At 40.6% G+C, this 18907-nt stretch overlaps 1 protein-coding gene across 5 annotated transcripts in view; it reads right to left on the bottom strand.

Annotated features, from left to right (window-relative positions):
• Window positions 1-2945: 2945 nt before the first annotated feature.
• The window catches only part of LOC133391045 (uncharacterized), a 36452-nt gene continuing 20490 nt past the window's right edge, over window positions 2946-18907 (bottom strand). For 4 of the 5 annotated variants that reach the window (XM_061640992.1, XM_061640999.1, XM_061641004.1 and 1 more), the window contains 2 exons: window positions 4901-5173; window positions 2946-4833 (listed from right to left, as the gene is read on the bottom strand). In XM_061640992.1, coding sequence (XP_061496976.1) covers window positions 3166-4833; window positions 4901-5173 — 1941 coding nt within the window. In that variant the 3' untranslated portion in view covers window positions 2946-3165. The remainder of the gene's footprint in view (window positions 4834-4900; window positions 5174-18907) is intronic. The other variant, XM_061641012.1, reaches the window with a different exon arrangement.

Below are 18907 nucleotides of genomic sequence, written 5' to 3'. Positions count from 1 at the left end.
ACGCGAGAAAGAGATGGCGCTATGGAGGGAAAAAGCACGGACGACGGCTGACAGCGATTGGCCGTCTGACGCACCAACACATCCAAACCTTCGACAGCGCGCTCAGGCGAGGGGAATGAGGCGGAGCCAGGGACGGGCAGCTCGACGAGCTGCTCGACAAATTTGCCGTTGGAGACAAAAGGAAGGCATGATAAAATTCTCAGAACGCCATAACGTCTTCCGTCGCTTTGCACAGCGGGCATTTACATGTGTGATTTTGTGAGTGCAAAAACTGTGTAGAAACCAAAACACGCTCGCGCCAACGCGTAATTCCGCGTATTTCCAACCGTCTCTCCCTGCTTGTACGTCTGCTCCCTCGCCAGAAAGTCGCACACTTTTTCATTCTCATTGCTAGTAGGGTTCTATTTTGACACGTAGTTTTTCACCCACACTACGACACATCATCCTAAACAGCCATCGGAATTCACATGCATACATCAACAAATGATCGAATCTCCTCCTGTCATTTTGTTTTCATTTTTCTACAGCACGGCTGTCAAATTGTTCGGAATAAGCCCACCCCAAGGTGGATTAAAAATATCAGGTGGTGGATTAGGGCCTTTGGAGGGTCGCCATAGTTGAGGGACTTTACGTCATTTTAAAACCGTTAACAATTAGTTTCCGCACACATAGTTTAGCAAATAGAACAGATTTCTTTGTTATTACGTGTATTTTTGTGTGTTTATTGATTTTATCGAAAAAATGAGATATATTAACACAAGATCTGATGATTTGTTTATGCACAAAATTTAAAACCATTTGAGTAAGAGTTCTAATCTCACGTAAATTGTCCATGCGGTTCGTAGATAATGAGGAATTAATATGAAAATTGAAAAAAATGCTTATTTCTTAGTTTTTATTATTAGAAATGTCGAAAATCCAATGAATTATAGAATAAATTCACGGAATAACACAAAGTAACACACTATAATCTATGTTTTAATATTGAATAAGAACTCGCAAAGTCCAAAATATATTTTTAAAGAATATTTAATCGAAAAAATGGGGTACATAAATTATATGAACAAATTAAATGAATGTAAACAAAGTTTGAATCCTGGGGACCTTACGTCAAGTGACGAATTGTCTAAATGCACTAGAGTCCACCACCTGATATTTTTAAATCCACCTTGGCCCACCCGTATATTACACTCACTTTGCACCAACACATCGATACCTGTCACAGCGCGCTTAAGCGAGGGTTATGAGGCGGAGCCAGGGACGGGTAGCACCACGAGCTGCTAGACAAATTTGCCGTTGGAGGGATAAAGAAGGCATGATAAAATTCTCCGAGCGTCATGATTTCTTCCGTCGCTTTGCACAGCGGGAGGCTGAAATTTTAGCCTTCGAACTTAAAACGGAAAGAGCCCCTTAATCATAATAATTTTTAAATATTTTCAGCATGATTTTAACGCTTCAACGATCTTTTGCAATCTTTTTTTCTGGAGGTTGCAGCTGGATCTCATTACCCCTTTGATCGTTAAAGTGTTGAAGTGTTCGTGAATCATGCTGAATAAATTTCATGTAATGAAATGAAATATCCGATTGATGTGGATTAACATCTAACACGCGGTGAATCACAACTTTGACATTCGATAGTCACTTGAAAAACCCTGTATTTTTGGTTAGTAGTTTAGGTTCAGTAGTGTTGCGATATGGATTTTATTCATAGTTATTTTATGGTATCAGAGCATCCTTTCCTATTACGCAGCTGTTTTCATATGTACCTACTTAAATTGTTACAGTTATTACTGATGGAATAACAGTGTTGCAAAAAAAGGAGTAGAACATCTATGAAAGTCCAACATAGTCCGGGAAGAAAACAAAATATCACTGAGGTTCCTACTGCAAAATGCTATATTACCAAAACATGATCCGATGTCTCCAAAAATATAAATACTTTTTAGCATAGAAATTTGCCGCCAAATTGATGATGTGACTAATAAATGTCAGGTGAAGGCACAAAACACATACTTTCATTGTCAAATATTTATAAAGAATGGTGCCTGAAATAATTAAAATACCACCATATCATTATATCTTGTTACTATTACAAGGTGTTACTAAGTAAAAGAACTATCAAATGAATTGAAAAAATAGGTTAATAAATAAACAAATAAACAAACAAATAAGTAATAAATAAAAAAGTAAATAAATAAATAAATTAATAAATAAATTTGTATGTTTATGAAAAGATAAATAATATGCCTGGTTGGATTTTTTTCTACTATCAATCGTCATAACGGCGCAGTATCCTCACTGACCAGCTGTCATTGCTGACGAAAATTGTTGAAATGGTAACAATTATATACAAAATATGAACTGTGTTACATTTTGGTCCAAAGTAAATGTTTTGAAAACAATTCAACCAAAATTGTACAACAAATCAGAAATCTACTAAACGACTTTTAACAAGAGTATATTAATGTACAAAACAGCCAGATCAGACGATATATGAAATGTGATGAATCTAATGGCGGATTAGTCGTTGAATTAATTTGCTCTCCAATTCGTTTTTTCGTATTCGTTTTTTATATATTGTTATTGAAAATTCAATAAAACACCTTTCGTTGAATGATGAAATCTTTTCGTTTTTTATATTGCAAATTGATTGTTGTACAGCCTGTACTAAGTGATCATTTTCTATAGGCTCAGAGCTTTAGGAATAATTTGATGATTACATTTCAGTTACAGGTTTAGAAAAATGTGTTTTAATTCATGTCGAGAAGTGATAATGGTGATGCTTCAATCGTGCTAACGAGCATTTTTCTTCCAGCACCCATCGTTGTGAATGGTTATCTTTTGTTTGCTCATCTTTTGTTTGAAAAGATCATAGATACATCGTCCTGTCTGAAGATTTGTATGTATTATTAAACATAATTCTCATAACATTGAATTTGCATATGTTGCGTGCTGCTTAGCAAACTGTTCTGAATACTATTTACTTTTTATTACTTTGTATCCAACGATATAATAAATAATATGAACATAATAATTTACCAAGAAATGTAACACATTTTAATAAATGTTCGCAATCTTAGGAGTAGAGGGGAATAAGAGTTGGAGAGTTAAAACAACAAATACCTCTGGCAATACCATTACCATTACGCCAGTTGTGAGTCAGATTTATATTTTGAAACTGATGCTATACGGACGATCATTGTAATGTGGAATACGTGGAAGTGGATAAGGAGCTTTTACGCCAAGTCGAACGTGAGAAGGAATGCGATGAAGCGGTCGAAATTTCTGCGCGTTTGAAACAATCGCCGGCTGGTTAAAATTACTGTGATCGACGGGTCGTTTTGCTGCCTGGGCCTTTAGAAATTCAATCTGCTGTCGTAGAGCCTCTTTCTCCAGTTTGTTATCCTCCTGAGACTTCAAAAAGTGATGGTAATGAGGTCGACTGGTTGGACTACCGTCACCAAGTAGCTGTGTCACTAGAGACTCGTCCTTCGGTGCATGCTCAGCGTTCAGCAAGTTCTCAATCTGGCCCTTAGCTTCTATTCCAGCACCTAGATGGTCGGCGGGATATAAATTAGGGACATCTTGTAATTTAAATTTTGGTCGGAAGTCGAGTGGCTTAGGATTGTCTAGGCTACCAGTATTGCCGAGTGTATTTGTGTGTAGTTGTGCAAGTGACTGTGCCGACTGATGATGTGTTTGCTTTTGTTGATGATGTTGCATGTTAAGTATTGACTGGGAATGTTTATAATGTGGGGAAATGTGGTTTTTCAGTGAGCCAGAAAGTGTGTGGCCAATATTACTGAATCCGACACCGTCGTTAACTAGTTTAATATTTTTTACGTCGAAATCTGAGGCAAACTTGCTTCTCAATTCCACTGCTCCGACACTGACTGACCCAGCACTCCCGGAAAACTTTCCTTTACTATGTGCTGGTTCTTCCGAATTTTCATAGTTTTCGTCAGTTTCATAGCGACCCTTTCCAAAATTGGATCCAATTTTATAGTTATCTTTGTTTTCCAGATCGTATCGAACACGGACAGCCCCTTTATCATTACCTATTAATCCTGCGCCAAAGTGTTTGAGAGTATTTAAAGTTGACTTGACCAATGATGGCGGTTCAGCAAAGTTGTACTTGTTAATAGGTGAGTTTGAAATACTTTGCTGCTGCTTCTTTCCCGTACTGTAATTGTCACTGTCGAAACTCCCAAGACTTGAATGGAAATTACTCGCAGATACAAGTGAACCGCTACCAAAAGTGTCTGTTGACAATTTTGATTTCTGTCTGCCATTCCCAGCAACTCCTCCAGTAACACCCTCTTCATATTTTAGAGGTACTTTCTTAATATTGCCTTCGAAACTATATGAGCCTGTAGTTGCCGAAGAAGTAGGAGATGTGCCAAATTTGGTCTTTCCTGAAGAGTGGTCAAGACTGGCATACACCTCATATACGGCAGAATCATCTAAGTGGGCCAGTTTGACAGATGCCTTGTTACTACTAGGCGAGGGATGTGAAATTGAAAACTTGCTAGAGATTGCAGATGAAGTTTTTGTCTTGCCAACTTGAGCGGCTATTGAGGTTGCTTCTAGCATGTGTGCTTTACCAGCTGTCACTTTAGGTTTTACGAAATCACCATTCAGAAAATCAAATGCTCCACTGTTTGGTTTCCGATCTTTACTGCTAGCGTTCGTCGTAGGAAGCAATGATATCTTTTTATGATTTTTGAAGCTGCTGAAGTTCTTGTCTTCATCGGATATAGATCCATCTGAAATGTTACCATCTGGACCACTATAGGTTTGTTTACTGCTACCAAATGTGTACTCGGAGAACGACTGTCATTGAAAAGATAAAAAAATATATAACTATACTGGAACATAGCGATGTTTTCATCATGCTTACCGTTAATTTATTGCCTTCTAATTTAAAATTCCCAGAAGAACTATCACCGATAATTTTCGTTACTGGAGTTGAATCCTTTGCTGAAAATGGATCTTTTCCGCGAAGTTTGAAGTTGCTCTCTGACCCTTCGTTGTCAATTGTCAAGGGATAGCTGGTCGTAGTTGTAGAACCACGGCGATGAAAAGGACGACGACGTTCGATACTTTCAGCTGATGTCATTACGAGCAAAGCTGCAATCGTTACCGTCAATATCGCCATATCTCGAGATATTTCCTAAAACATTAGAATGAAAGGGAGGAAATGTACTACTCATTGATAGATTATTGTGTTGGCATGTTAATCAAATTTTGTTGCAAACGGGACACCTTTATTTTATGAAATTCATTTAATTCAATTTCTCTTTAAGAGCGATCGCCACGACGATCACAGTTTTTAAACTGAACGGATAGTATTTTCGAATTTAAAATGAGCAAACCGCTCAAAACGCTTATGACCCTTTTAAAGTTCCCTGGCGACGTGCATTGGCGCGATAAACAGCAAAAGTCTAGGAATAAGACACGCATCCAGTAAGGCCATCTGGATCTTCTTGACTTGCTATTTGGTACTCAAACTGAAAGGTTGTGTGTGCTCACTTATTTCTTCCTCGTCGTTAACGTATGTATTAACTTTCAAAACGCAAAACGCACACTATGTAGTCCCGAGAATTTCGATGCGACAGATTTGAGGTCATCGCAAAACTTGATAACTGCAGTGAGATGCCTAGTGGTGGGTCATGCGATTTATTTCGCTACCTGTTCCGGAATTGGATGCTAGCCTGTCAGAAGCGATGACTCGAACTCGTTACGCTTACGGGCCGGACTCCGAATTAGCGCACTCGCTGCACCCACGGGTCAGAATCGATTCCAACAAGCTCGCACCCGTTTCCAGGACAGGTCAGGTTGTGCACTAGATCGTATGAACTGTTACTAGTATCCATCACACGGGTGTAAATATTGTAGCAAAACACCATGACAGTAGGTGGTATCGTGGAACAAATAAGAAAATCGATCGTTAAAGGTAGTTTTTTTATTTAACCGTATGAATTTGCTGTCAATCTCTGTATAAAATGTATTAAAAAGAAGTAAAATAGTTGACGATTGGTCGCTAAAACATATAAAGAACTTACTCGTGCGACTTAATAACATGTCCATCATGCGCTAAAGCCTAACATGGACCATCCTATCGTAGCAAGGACCGCGTGGTTCTAAAAAGTGCTGAAAGCCAGTATAGGCCTACATGACCGCGTAGGTATTTACATATATGCAAAATTAGTCCAAATAACCATGGTGCCATGTAGCTTTCTCATCCCGATAAAATATACTCAATCACTCATAAACGTTTCTCAACATAAGTTCTCAGACGCAAGCTTCCAAAGTCAATTTTTAGCTATGTTTTGAGAGCATTATTTTCACCATTTCTCAAAGGCACCTTAGACCGCGGAGCCATGGGGTTTCTCAACGCTCATTTTCTCAAGCACTCATGAATACTACTGAGAAACCTGCGAGAGCGAGAGGCTAGGAAGTTTTCGATTGCTTCCCGCTCAACAAAATCAAGCAGTTTTTTGAGCTCGGTTTCTAGCTCGCTTTCCGCCGAAACCGATCGAGAAAGCGAGCAGAATCGTCCGAAGAACCGATCGAAGCTCTTAATCGATTGAAGCGTTTACGGTCGTTCGAGAGAGCGCGCTATCTGTGTTTGTCTCTTTCTGACAAAAAAGCTCCGGGACGCAATCGTGTTGGCGCAAAAATCATAATGGCCGAAAAATACTTCACTCCGACGTTCTTCTTCTCCCCTCCTCCTCCCTTACACCGCTTTATCATTATTATTTCTTGCTCTCTAGCTACATTGAGCGAGCGGCTGAGAAGTTTTCGATCGCAGCGGGTTTGCGCAGCGGGTGGCAAACAATGACGCCAAAACTCAAAGCGTTCATATGAGTTGAATTTCGGCAGAATTTCGACATTAAACTTTATTCCGGAAACTGGTACAACATCCGTTACATCCCGCACAACAAAATCGAGCAGTTTTTGAGCTCGGTTCGTAGCTCGCTTTCCGCCGAAACCGATGGAGAAAGCGAGCAGAAACGTCCGAAGAACCGATCGAAGCTCTTCATCAATTGAAGCGTTTACGATCGTTCGAGAGAGCGCGTTGTATGTGTTTGTCTCTTTCTCACAAAAAAGCGACCGTGTTGGCGCAAAAATGATAATGGTCGAAAAATAGTTTACACCCACGTTCGCTTTCTCCCCTTTTTCCCTTCTTCCCCATCTTTTCATCTCGCTTTATCATTATTGGTTATTGCTCTCTAGCTACATTGAGCGAGAGGTTGAGAAGTTTTCGATCGCTTTGCGCAGCGGGGTATTTATAGTTAAAAATACAGCCTTGAAAGCAGTAACATTCTGTTTTTGCATTAAAATGTTGATAACATTAAACATGATATTTAAAAAAAAAGGTAGTTAGCTCCAATCGAGCGACTGACCCGACCTGACTGACTGATTGACCATCATACTGAACGAACTACATCGCACGCGTTCACTGAAAAGAATCAAATTGCCCTAGATTGTACGCAAGATCCAATTAACACCGCGCTCTAGCAGCTTTCAAACATGACATCAAGGCACGGGTACATTGATCGCTAATATAATTTCAATTATTACAAGCGCATCTGGTAGCAGCTGTCCAAAGCATTTTGCCATATCATTCTAGACATTTTCAGAAAATATGTTATTTTTCCATTTTACATGCGCACTGCGAATCAAATGTCGTTTTCATTGCGTACGGATGCTGGAACTAGCCGGTGTGCTAGGGAAGTTCAAATACATAAAGTAGGCGAAAGCGGGGCAAAATGGGCATGTGGGGCAAAATGGGCACCCTCTATTTAAGCATTTTTTGACTACAAAGAACTTTTCAATGCTCAAAATGTATTCATTAGAGTGTTCTATGCACACCATGTAAGTTTCATAACCCAAACAAACAAATAACCAAGAAAAATGCAAAATAAGGTTTAGTCGCATATTGATGTAATTTTAGCCACATCGAAAATAAGCTTAAACCAATGTTACAGGGATGGGTAGAAGTTTTGGATGATATATTTTAGAAGATATGATATTTCTATACAATTTGTCGAAAGAAAGCAAGGCGATTGAATGCGTATTTTTACGAATATAACAAAAAATACAAAAATGCTTCACGTAGGGAAGGTGTGTGTGTGTGTGTGTGTGTGTGTGTGTGTGTGTGTGTGTGTGTGTGAGAGAGAGAGAACTGACCTCAATTAATTACATGTAGTCTTCGATACGCGCCGTACCTTTTATACGCAGCCAGCCATTACAGCCATACGCGGACTGAGATGCCGCAGCTGACATCTATTCAATCGAAGTTGAGAATCTTTCAATTAATATGGAAAGTGCACCAAAAACGGTGGTTGACTATCAGCTTTTTAAATCGAGTCAATCTTATAGGCTGTGCCCAGTTGTTAGTTGGAATTGAAACCCCTCTACATTATCAAATGCAAAATAAATTCCCTACTGGTAAAATATAATATTTTCTACAGGAATATATACGATAGTAATATTTTGTTAGCGCTATCACATCAAATAATTAATTTTGTGACTAAACCCTATAAAAACAGGACAATTAGTAATAATTTGGTTAGAAACGGAGATGTTCGACTAACGAAAAAAGTATTAGCATTCGAATATTTTGGGAACATTGTGTACAATGTAATTTTACTGCTTTAACACTTTAACCGCCGGCCTGACGTCACAGTTTTACGAGTGACCACGTAGCGCATGGCAAGAGAGCGATGAGAGCGACAATTTCTCGTGCGATTGTTATTACACTTTTGTTTCATTGCGATAAGCGGCGTAGCACATGTCGTTCTTGTTTTCTCTTTCGTACTTCATTCGTTATCAAGAGAATTGCTGAGCGTCAGATACAAAGCTGAATGGTCAACAAAGCCGTCATGCGATTTCATATGACGCGGCGCTTAAAGTGTTAAGATGATGTAGACATTGATCCGCACATGAATAAATCTTATGACATAGACAAAGTATATCACGTTTACGTCTTATTGTCAAGTAAAAGAAATGTTAGCGTAACATACGGGAAAATTGACTTCGAGTTCGACAAATTTATCAAGGGTTTTAATAATTATGGGACATTTTGGATCTTTAATCTTTCTTACAGGGTTTCCCACGATTTATTGGTCAGTTCCCATGATTTATTGGTGCGTTCTCACGATTTTTTGGTCGTATCCCATAGATTTTTGGTTCGTTCCCATAATTTATGGTATTTTCCGATTGGATATCAATACAATTGGACCAACAAATTCTGGGAAACGACCAAAAAATCGTGGAAACGCACCAAAAAAATATGAGAACCCATCAAAAATTGATGGGAACCAACCAAAAAATCGTGGGAAACCCTGTATAGCATATTCGACTCTCTGGCGCCCTTTTTTGTACAGGCACAATTGGATTCCAAATGTGCTTATGTGTTATATATATCTATATATATATATATATATATATATATATATATATATATATATATATATATATATATATATATATATATATATATATATATATATATATATATATATATATATATATATATATATGTATATATATATATATATATATATATATTTTTTTTTTTTTATATATCGGGATGGGATCCGAAGCCCTCCGAGGGATAACATAGGCTCTCCCATCCAACTCCTATTCCGACACGTCCTCGTCGTGCAGAGTGGTAACATGTGCCTCCATATATACTAGCTTGGGTACACGGGCTAGATCCAACCCCTTGGGCGGATGGTGGCATATGGCGAACCAGGAGGGGGGTGGGTATCCCGGGAAACTGGGTGCCTGAACGTCGGGGGGGCAACCCGACGCTAAATAAAACGGCCACGTGGGCGCAGGGCCAGTCACCCAGTCTCACGTAACAAATGACTACAGAAAGCCACAGAAGGATACAATAAGCCGCCGACGACAGTCGAGCCTGTTAAACGTAAGAACTTATCGAGGAGCTAATATCGATTCCGATCACTACTTGGTTGGCTTAGTGATACGTTGTAGAATCGCCCGCCCCCGCGTCAATGGGGGCGGAGAAAACACGCAGCTTCGGCTCAACACGGACTCTCTAAGTGACACTAATGTCCAACAGGAATTCAAAGCCGCTTTAGACGAGTCTCTACTACCAGAAAACAGTTATGAAACTACGAGCGAGAGGTGGAACGCTCTAAAAACAAAAATAATAAACTGTGCAAGAAAAATACTCCCACCACGTCGTGGCAACACCAAATCTGGCTGGTTCGACGATGAATGCAGACAAGTGACCGAACGTAAGAATATTGCATACCGAGCAATGCAGCAACGGTAAAGAACGCGGGCATGCGCAGAGGAATATTCACGGCTTAGACGAGAAGAGAAACGAGTTCACCGTTCCAAGAAGCATGCTTTGTAAGAGCAAAACATGCGGGAACTCGAGCAAACCAGAGAGGCGTACGGACCAACACGAAAGTTTTACCAAGCGATAGCAGGTCACCGAAACAACGTTGTACCTAAGTTAACCTGCTGTCGCAACAAGGATGGAGATCTGGTTAGTAACCAGCCAGAGGCCCTCTCGCGGTGTGCTCAGTACTTTGATGAATTACTCAACGACCAGTTAAACGAACAGCTAGAAGCGCCACTAGCAGATAGTGTCATATATGTATATATGTAGAGCGGAATTTGGGGCAAGTGTGCCATCGTAAGCATTTCATGTTTCTTAGTATTTAAGTATTCAGTATTTTACGTATTTCTTAGATAATTGGAAATTTTTACGTTTGAGGCACTAGTGTATTTTTTCCTACATGTCTTGAGTCACCAACGAACCCTTTTCCATCACAAACTGTATCGCAATATGGTTACTGGTTTTTCCGGGGTGGAATCCGCTCGTAATAGCGCACTATACCGCAGCACGCTACAACAATGTTTTTATAGAAGACTTTGGTGATCGTCAAGAACTGGCCACATATAAAGCCCAGCTTTAGTCGAACAAACAAAGTGATGATATGAGTATTCATGTGTATTACAAGAAAACAAAAGAATTAATACTTAACATTAAAACTATCGCAAAGCAGAATAGTATTTACAATGAAAGTTAGACAGCTATTTGTAAATTTATAGAAGAAGATGTATTACCCACTTTTTTTGCAGGGCTCAAGCATCCTTACTTTGGTTATGCGCAAGCTACTAAGCCAGGTACAATTGAAAGTGCTTATGCATTCCTTTGCAAATTCACCGCAAACGAAAAAATAGCGTCACAATTAACACAACCAAAATTTCAAAAGACAGGGACTTTTAACAAAGCATCGAACAACTTTCCAATCCATGTGAATACAAAAAAAAAAACTTATACAAATACTCATAGGACAGGACAAACATATTCACAAGTTAATCCTGTTGAACAAATAAAATACCAAACTGTTACAGAAAAATTGAAGTTAATCTACAAACTAAAAGTCGGCTGACAATTTAGAGGAATATTATGAACAATAATGAAATACCTTCACTTGTTGCTGAAGCTTCAGAGTATGAAGAAGATGACATTTTGACATTTTTTTGGGAAGTCACCAAAACAACCAATCCAGCCTAGACTTTCTTCCATATTCAACTTGTAAAAATTTGAAATCAAATAGAAGTTTAAATATTCTAATAGACAGTGGATCAAACAAAAACATTTCGAGGAATGGTATAATCCCAGGGCACTTGTTGGTACTCATAAGTAATACAAGTGTCAAAAATATAACTAGTGAACATCATGTTTGCAATATGGGACACATTATCCTCCTTGGTTTTTGCTTACGTAATCAAACATATTTGTTAATGATGAAGAGGAAGTTTGGTAATGATGAAGACACGATGTTGTTGCTTTGAACTATGGAACTTGACGTTGTTGTTGTTAGTATGGTTTAGAGAGGCTTTGGCTCCTGCGGAGTTCTGTCGCCTCTTTGTGGGGAAAAGTCAGATTATTAGATTGTTATAGTTGATGGAATAAATGTGATAGTTTTAGAAATTTTAATAGATTTTCCTGTTTCTGTGGGTGGCGTGAAAGTATTGAGTCTATGTTGGCGTCAAGATGGCAAGTATTACGAAGTTGTGTGTATCCGTGGCATTCTGTTAAGAGGTGGAATATTGTTATAGTGGTACCGCAGAATTGGCAGAGAGGAGGACTGGATCGTTCGATGAGATGGCTGTGGGTCAGTCTAGTGTGGCCTATTCTTACTCGAGTAAGGATCTTTTGGTCTCGATGTTTTATTACTGATGGCCATGGTGTAGTTGTTAATTTCACTAGCCGAAGGAAGTTGTTTTTGGTTTTTAACCATTCCTTTTCCCACGCCTCTCTTATTTTTCCATTTATATAGATAATTGCGTCCCTTTTAGGCAACGAAGTGTTGTAGGTTGATGTTTTTCTTCGGCCTTTGTTGGCGAGGCGGTCGGCGATCTCGTTGCCTTTGATACCAGTGTGACCAGGTATCCAACAGATGGTGAGTGGTTGATCCTGGTTTATGTGTGGGCTAGTGACCTGGTAGAGCTTTTGGATGTTTGGGTCCTTACATGTTCCATGCTCTAGTGCCGAGAGGACACTCGCACTGTCGGTAAAGATGACGTTTTCCAGGTCAGAGCGCAGGGTATCTTCAACTGCCTGGATTAATGCCAACGTTTCTGCCGTAAAGATGGAAGAATGATCCGGCAGTTTGGACGCTACTTTATCAATGGGTGAGTAAATCCCGAATCCTGCTGCTGCTTCATCGACGGATCCATCGGTATAAATGTGGTTGTGCTTAATGTATTTGTTGTTGATGTGTTCTATGAAATGTTTTTGTGCTATTGTACTATTGCAGCCTGCTTTAAGGATGTTTTTAAAATGCCAGTCTATGTTAGGGGGTTCATGGTACCACGGCCGAGTGCCAAGATGTAACAGTGTTGTGATATCCGGGATATTGCAGTTTGTTATAGTGAAAAGTTCGGAGTTGGCTCTATTGAGGAATGATGGTGCTTGGATATTCTTTTCTTTAATTCTTGTTGCTGTTGCGGCTAATTTAGTTGTTATTATATGGCTAAGTGGAAGAAGTCCGCTCTCACTTAGCATAGAGACGATAGGGCTGGTTCGGAAGGCGCCTATGGCATATCTTAGAACGGCATGGTAGATGGGGCTTATTGCTTTTTCAAACTGTTCCTTTTTAATCGATACTATTTCACTACCGTACAGTAGTTTTGGAAGTAACCAGTGATTAATAATGAAGATAAGTGTATCTTTTGAAGCTTTGTGGGTTCCTGTACTGAGCATTTTGAAAAGGTTGATTTTCTTGGTAGCTGTAGTTTTTAATTGTTTAATGTGGGCTTGGAATGTGAGTTTTTGGTCTATTGTGATCCCGAGTATCTTTACTTTTTTGCAGTCTGGAATTTGTGATTGATTAAGGCAAAGCGGTACGTTTGGGTGCGGTTTGGTGCAGATGTGCAGTATATTGCTTTTTTCAGCAGCGATGTCATAACCAATACGTTTTGACCATTCCCATAAGATGTTCAGTCCCTGTTGCAGATTGTATCGCGCAACTCCATTATCTACATTGCTCGAGATCAGAACGATATCATCAGCTTACACCAATGGAGTAATGTATGGTAGAAGACTTTCGATGCTGATCAGAAATAATGTTGGAGAAAGGATGGCTCCCTGAGGAACTCCGTTTTCGAGTGTTTTAGTGCTAGATTTGTTCGTTCCAATCAGAACCTCGAAGGTACGGTCTGAGAGGAAATCATCGAGGAATGTGATCATGTTCCTCCGAAATTCCATCTGGCTAGCTGGTGCATGATTGCATATTTCCATGTCCGATCGAAAGCTTTAGCCAAGTCGATGATAGCACAGTCGGCATGATGTTTATCGGTTTTTACTTTGGCCAGCAGTTCTTCGAGTTGCACAAAGTAAGTTTCCGTGCCTAAACCGCATCTAAATGCATGTTGATTAATGCTGAGGAGTTTCCTGCCTTCCAGTTCTTGAATAAGACACCGGTTTACCATTCTTTCCAACACTTTTCCGATGCAGTTTAGTAAACTAATTGGTCTGTAGCTATTTGGGCTGTGTTTAGGTTTATTGGGCTTTAAGATGGGTATTGTTAGACTTTTCTTCCAGTGAGGGGGAATTTTGCCACTCTGCCATATGTGGTTGTAAAGCTTTAAGAGCAGGTTTTTTCCTTCAGAAGGAAGGTTTTTCAACAGTGGATAGCCAATGTCGTCTGGTCCTGCTGAGTTGCCTTTGCACTTGGCAAGAGCCCAACTCAGTTCGGCTATGGAAAAGGATCTATTGTAATGTATGTTGGGTCTGCTATTGAACTGTAATTGTATGGATTCGGTTTTTGCTTTGATGGTTTTAAATTCTGGCGAATAACTATTTGTGGCGGATATGGTGGCAAAATGAGTGGCAAGTACCTCTGGTGTTGACTCAACTGACACTATTGTGTCGTCATCGGTTTTGATGATGATATGAGCGGTGTCTTGCTTGCGTTCTATTAGGCATTTTACGTTTTTCCACATGTCTTTTCCTGACATTTCGGGACTTATGCGATCTTTGAATCTGTTCCATGATTCTTGTTTTGCCTTTTTAATTTCTTCTCTTGCAATGCGATGGGCAATTTGAAATTCCTCGGAAAAGTTAGGGATATGGATGTGGTCTTGGTTTTTCTTGGCATTTTGTAGTTTTCGGAGCGCCTTGCGTCTCCTTTTTATGGCTTTTGCGACAGTGTCGTTCCACCAGTGAACACTTCGTTTGCCTGGTTTGCCCTTTGATTTTGGGATCGATTTCGCTGCTGCATCGTTTATGATCTTGATGATGTTTTCTTCTCGTGCCTGAGGGTCTGAATGTAGATGTTTTATTATGTTTATTTGGTATGATGCCCAATCGGCATTCTCGTATTTCCATTTCGGTCGTTGTTTATTTTCCGGAAGAGATGATTTGTTTTTGACAATGATCGGATAGTGATCACTGCCATGTGTGTCCGCCAACACGTTAAGTTTAAGTTCGTTAAGGAGGGAGGAGGATGAGATGATGTAGTCAAGGAAGGATTCTGTACCTGAAGAGATACATAGTCGGGTAGGGTTGGGGTTAGAAATGAGAGAAAGATTATGGTTAGTAAAAATGTTATTTAGTTTATTAAATTTCTGTTAGTTTGGGAGATTCTAAGGTTCTTGTCTTCTGCATTAAGGTCTCCTGCTATTAGCAAGGGATGTGAAAAAAGATTAAGAAATGAGTTAAGCTCGGATTCGTTGAAGGTAGGTCTAGGGGGTAGCTAGATTGAAACGATGGTCTTGTCTATGGGAGACTTAATATTTATTGCTATTGCGGAAAGATTGGTGTTAGTTTTTATTAATTTGAAGGGAATAGATTTATGTACACCTATTGCAACACTGTGATGTAGGTTAGTTGGAGAGAGCTTGTAGGACCAATTGTAGAGATTAAGTGGAGAGTGGTTGGTATTAGGTGGATTGTAAACTTCTTGAAGTGTTATGACGGCAGGTTTGTATTCGTTAATAAGTAGTTGAAGTTCGTAGAGGTTAGTGTTCATTACTCTTATGTTCCAGTTTAATAGGAATGGTTTGTTTATGTCATTAGTATTTATGGGTGTGGAGAGCATGATAATGGTTTAGGTTAGTAAACTATTGGGGTAAGAGGAAAGGAGAACAAATTCAGTGGCGATGTTTTTTCTTCGATGGTTTGGCAGTTGGCGATCGTTGTTCGGAGGGAAGAGTGGGAGAAGCGATGGGCGAGATGACTGTGATTTCGTTAGATGGCATGTTTTTCACTGCATTTCTTAATTCTTCTTCTTCCGATGAGACGTTTTCCAGGTTGTGGTTTCGTTTGCGGGATTGTGCTGAGATGACTGATGTGGCCGAATTTTCTGCTTCTGTGTCGGATGTAGACATTGTTTCCTGGTCATTTGTTTCGTTGTCGGTTTCGAGGTTTTCCGTTGCTTCAGCATTGTTGTTGCTCTCGCAGATATTGTTGGATTGGGTTGAGTTTTGGTTTTCTTCGATTTGTGTAGTGGCTTCGTTCGTTGAGTTATTCTTGTTGTTATGGAAATTTCCATTTGGTTCTTTCAATTTCTTTAGAAGAGCTTCGATGAGCTTGCTCTGGGTATCCATCCTTTTTATCTGTTCTTGGATCGTTTTCTTCAGTTCATTTTGTTCTTCTTCGAGCCGCTTGATTTTCATGTCTTCATCATCCACCGTTGTAGTTTGTTGCGCAAATGTGATTCGCTGCTGTACAGCACTTGTTCGCTGATGTTGTTGGAGGGTTATTTGCCGAGCTTCCTTGTAGGTGCAGTTGTGGTCGATTTTTATTTTGATGACTTGTTCTTCAAATTGGAGCGCAGGGAATTCGCGAGAAAATGCGCTGTGTTCGCCTTTGCAGTTCACGCAAGCGGGATGGGTCGAACATTCTCGGTGTGCTGCGGTTCCGCAGTTTCCACACACCTGTCCCTTTGAGCAGCGTACTTTTGTGTGTCCATAGCTGGCGCATTTGTAGCACAGCATTGGTTTTGGGTAGTATGGTTTCGTTCGCACCTGCAACAGCCCTATGCGAAGGGATTCCGGTATTTTTCCAGCTTCTACGCGTATCAGGAAAGAGTTCGTTGGTTGTATTTCGTCATTAACCTTTCGGGTGAATCGTCGGACTTGCTTGACGTTTTGACTTTCCATGTTGAGCAAAATTTCTTCGTCCTTTAGTCCTTTCAGCTCCGGGGCGAATATTACGCACTGGACTGTGTTCAGCGTAGCGTGAGGGGTGATGGATACTTTTGTACCATTGATGAGTTGCGTGATGCTTTGCATTTTTGTGTACTGCTCAAGGTTTCGGGTTTTGATCAGATATTTCTGCCCGAATTCCATCGAGTGGCTGCTTTGGGTAAGCTCTCCAACCACGTTGGTAATGCTCTTTGAAATTATCCATGGGTTTTGCGGAAGCTTAAAGCCTTTCAACGGCTCGAGAACGAGGAACTTCATGTCCCCAAACTCGTTAGAGGCCGTCCATAATTTACGTAACGCTGAAATTGGGATTTTTCGACCCCCTCCCCCCCTATCGTAACAAAACGTAACGTTAGAGGAGACCCCCCTTCCAAAATTACGCAACGCATGATCGAACACCCCCCCCCTTAATTTGGTTTTGCATCAACATTGTATTACGTTACGTAACAGAATGTGAACCCCCCCTCTCCCCTATGTAACAAACCGTAACACTACAGGGAACCCCCTCCCCCCTTTGAGCGTTACGTAATTTATGGACGCCCCCTTATTACGATCCATCCATGGTGGTAGTGATAGAGCCCTCTGAGGAGGCTCGAGCGAAAGTGCATCCCGTACAGGATGCGAGGGTCCCGGCATTTTGCCGGGTTGGTTAGTATTATTTAGTTCAATGCAATGTATATAGTGTATCTAAAGTTATGAATAAAAGTATGATTTAAAGTAAAAAAATGTGTCTGAAAAGCGAAAGTTCAATTAATCTTAAGATTAATATTTACAATTTCGGAATAGTAAAATAAAAGAATTTTAATTTCAAGACAAATAAGATAATTTCATTCGCTACTCTCCCAAGTATCGGGATAAAATGGCACGAAAACACCGGCTTTACTGCTTACGCTGCGAGCGACGTTTTTTTGGCGCCAAAGCGCTGTGCTTGTCGCACGTTCCAAACTGTGTCGTGTGTGCGTGTGTATGTGTCACTCTCACTGAAAAAAATATCAACGCGCGCAGCTGGGACTGTGGTTTTTTCTCTCCCGAGATCACACACAAAAAGTAACGGTATATTCACTTCTTACCAACGTTCTCTCCCGAGGCCGTTGGCGTAGACACTGGAGTTGAACAAAAACACGTCCGTCCGGTTGAACTGCTCGCACAAGAGAGTGGCTGGAACTTGACTAAATTTATTCAGGAAAAACACTTGCTTATATACTGCAGAAATTCGGGAATTCGAGCTGCACTTGCGGGAATTCGAGCTGCACGATACCAATCTACAGCAGTTTAAACTGCGTAATAGATTTATGATTAAGTTCTTTTTACACGTAATCAATTTTCTGGAAAGCGCCCTCTACCTTACGCTAGGCGTACTAAGGGTGACGCGTTACCATTACGCTTGCCGTAACATACTCCCCCGCGTTGAATTATCTAATTCAACTAGGATGAACTGGATGGTTCGTCGGTGGGAAGAACGCAGATTTTAGAGATGGAACGCTTGAAGTCTCCATCTTTCGTCTTGACGATGACCACTCGGATGTTGTCGTCAGCTCCCTTGATGATCTGCGTGACGCGGCCAAGACACCATTTCGATGGAGGTAGCCCGTCCTCCTTCAGCAGCACCATGGTATACAGCTTCACGTTGTCCTTCTGCTTGGTCCACTTGGTTCTCTGCTGGAGTCCGGACAAATAGTCTGTTGACCAACGTTTCCATAGTCGACGGACAAACTCCTGCACCTTTTGGCAGCGATCGAGACGGTTGAACGGCAGCTTTTCCAGCGATGGTTCGGCCAGGGATACGATGGGACGATGAATGAGGAAGTGACCTGGGGTCAGCACTTCCAGATCCGATGGGTCATTGGAGAGTGGTGTAAGTGGTCTAGAGTTGAGGCATCCTTCAATTTGGATCAGTAGCGTGTTGAGTTCGTCGCTCGTGAGGATGGCGTTCCCAACGGTGGGCTTGAAGTGTGTTTTGAAAGACTTCACTGCCGCCTCCCAAAGACCTCCAAAGTTGGGTGAGCGAGGTGGGATGAACTTGAACTGGATGCCATCGTCGATGCAGGACTTAATCACTGATGTTTGCCACTGGTGGTTGAATTGCTTGGACAAGGAGGCAATTTCTCGGGAGGCGCCCAAGAAATTCTTAGCGTTGTCGCATTCGATGAGAGCCGGTTTCCCGCGTCGTCCGATGAATCGTCGAAGTGCCGCAAGG

Source organism: Anopheles gambiae, chromosome X (assembly GCF_943734735.2).
Source record: "Anopheles gambiae chromosome X, idAnoGambNW_F1_1, whole genome shotgun sequence".
Lineage (NCBI taxonomy): Eukaryota > Metazoa > Arthropoda > Insecta > Diptera > Culicidae > Anopheles > Anopheles gambiae.
The sequence above is the reverse complement of the archived record's forward strand: the minus strand, read 5'-3'. Positions and strand labels throughout refer to the sequence as shown.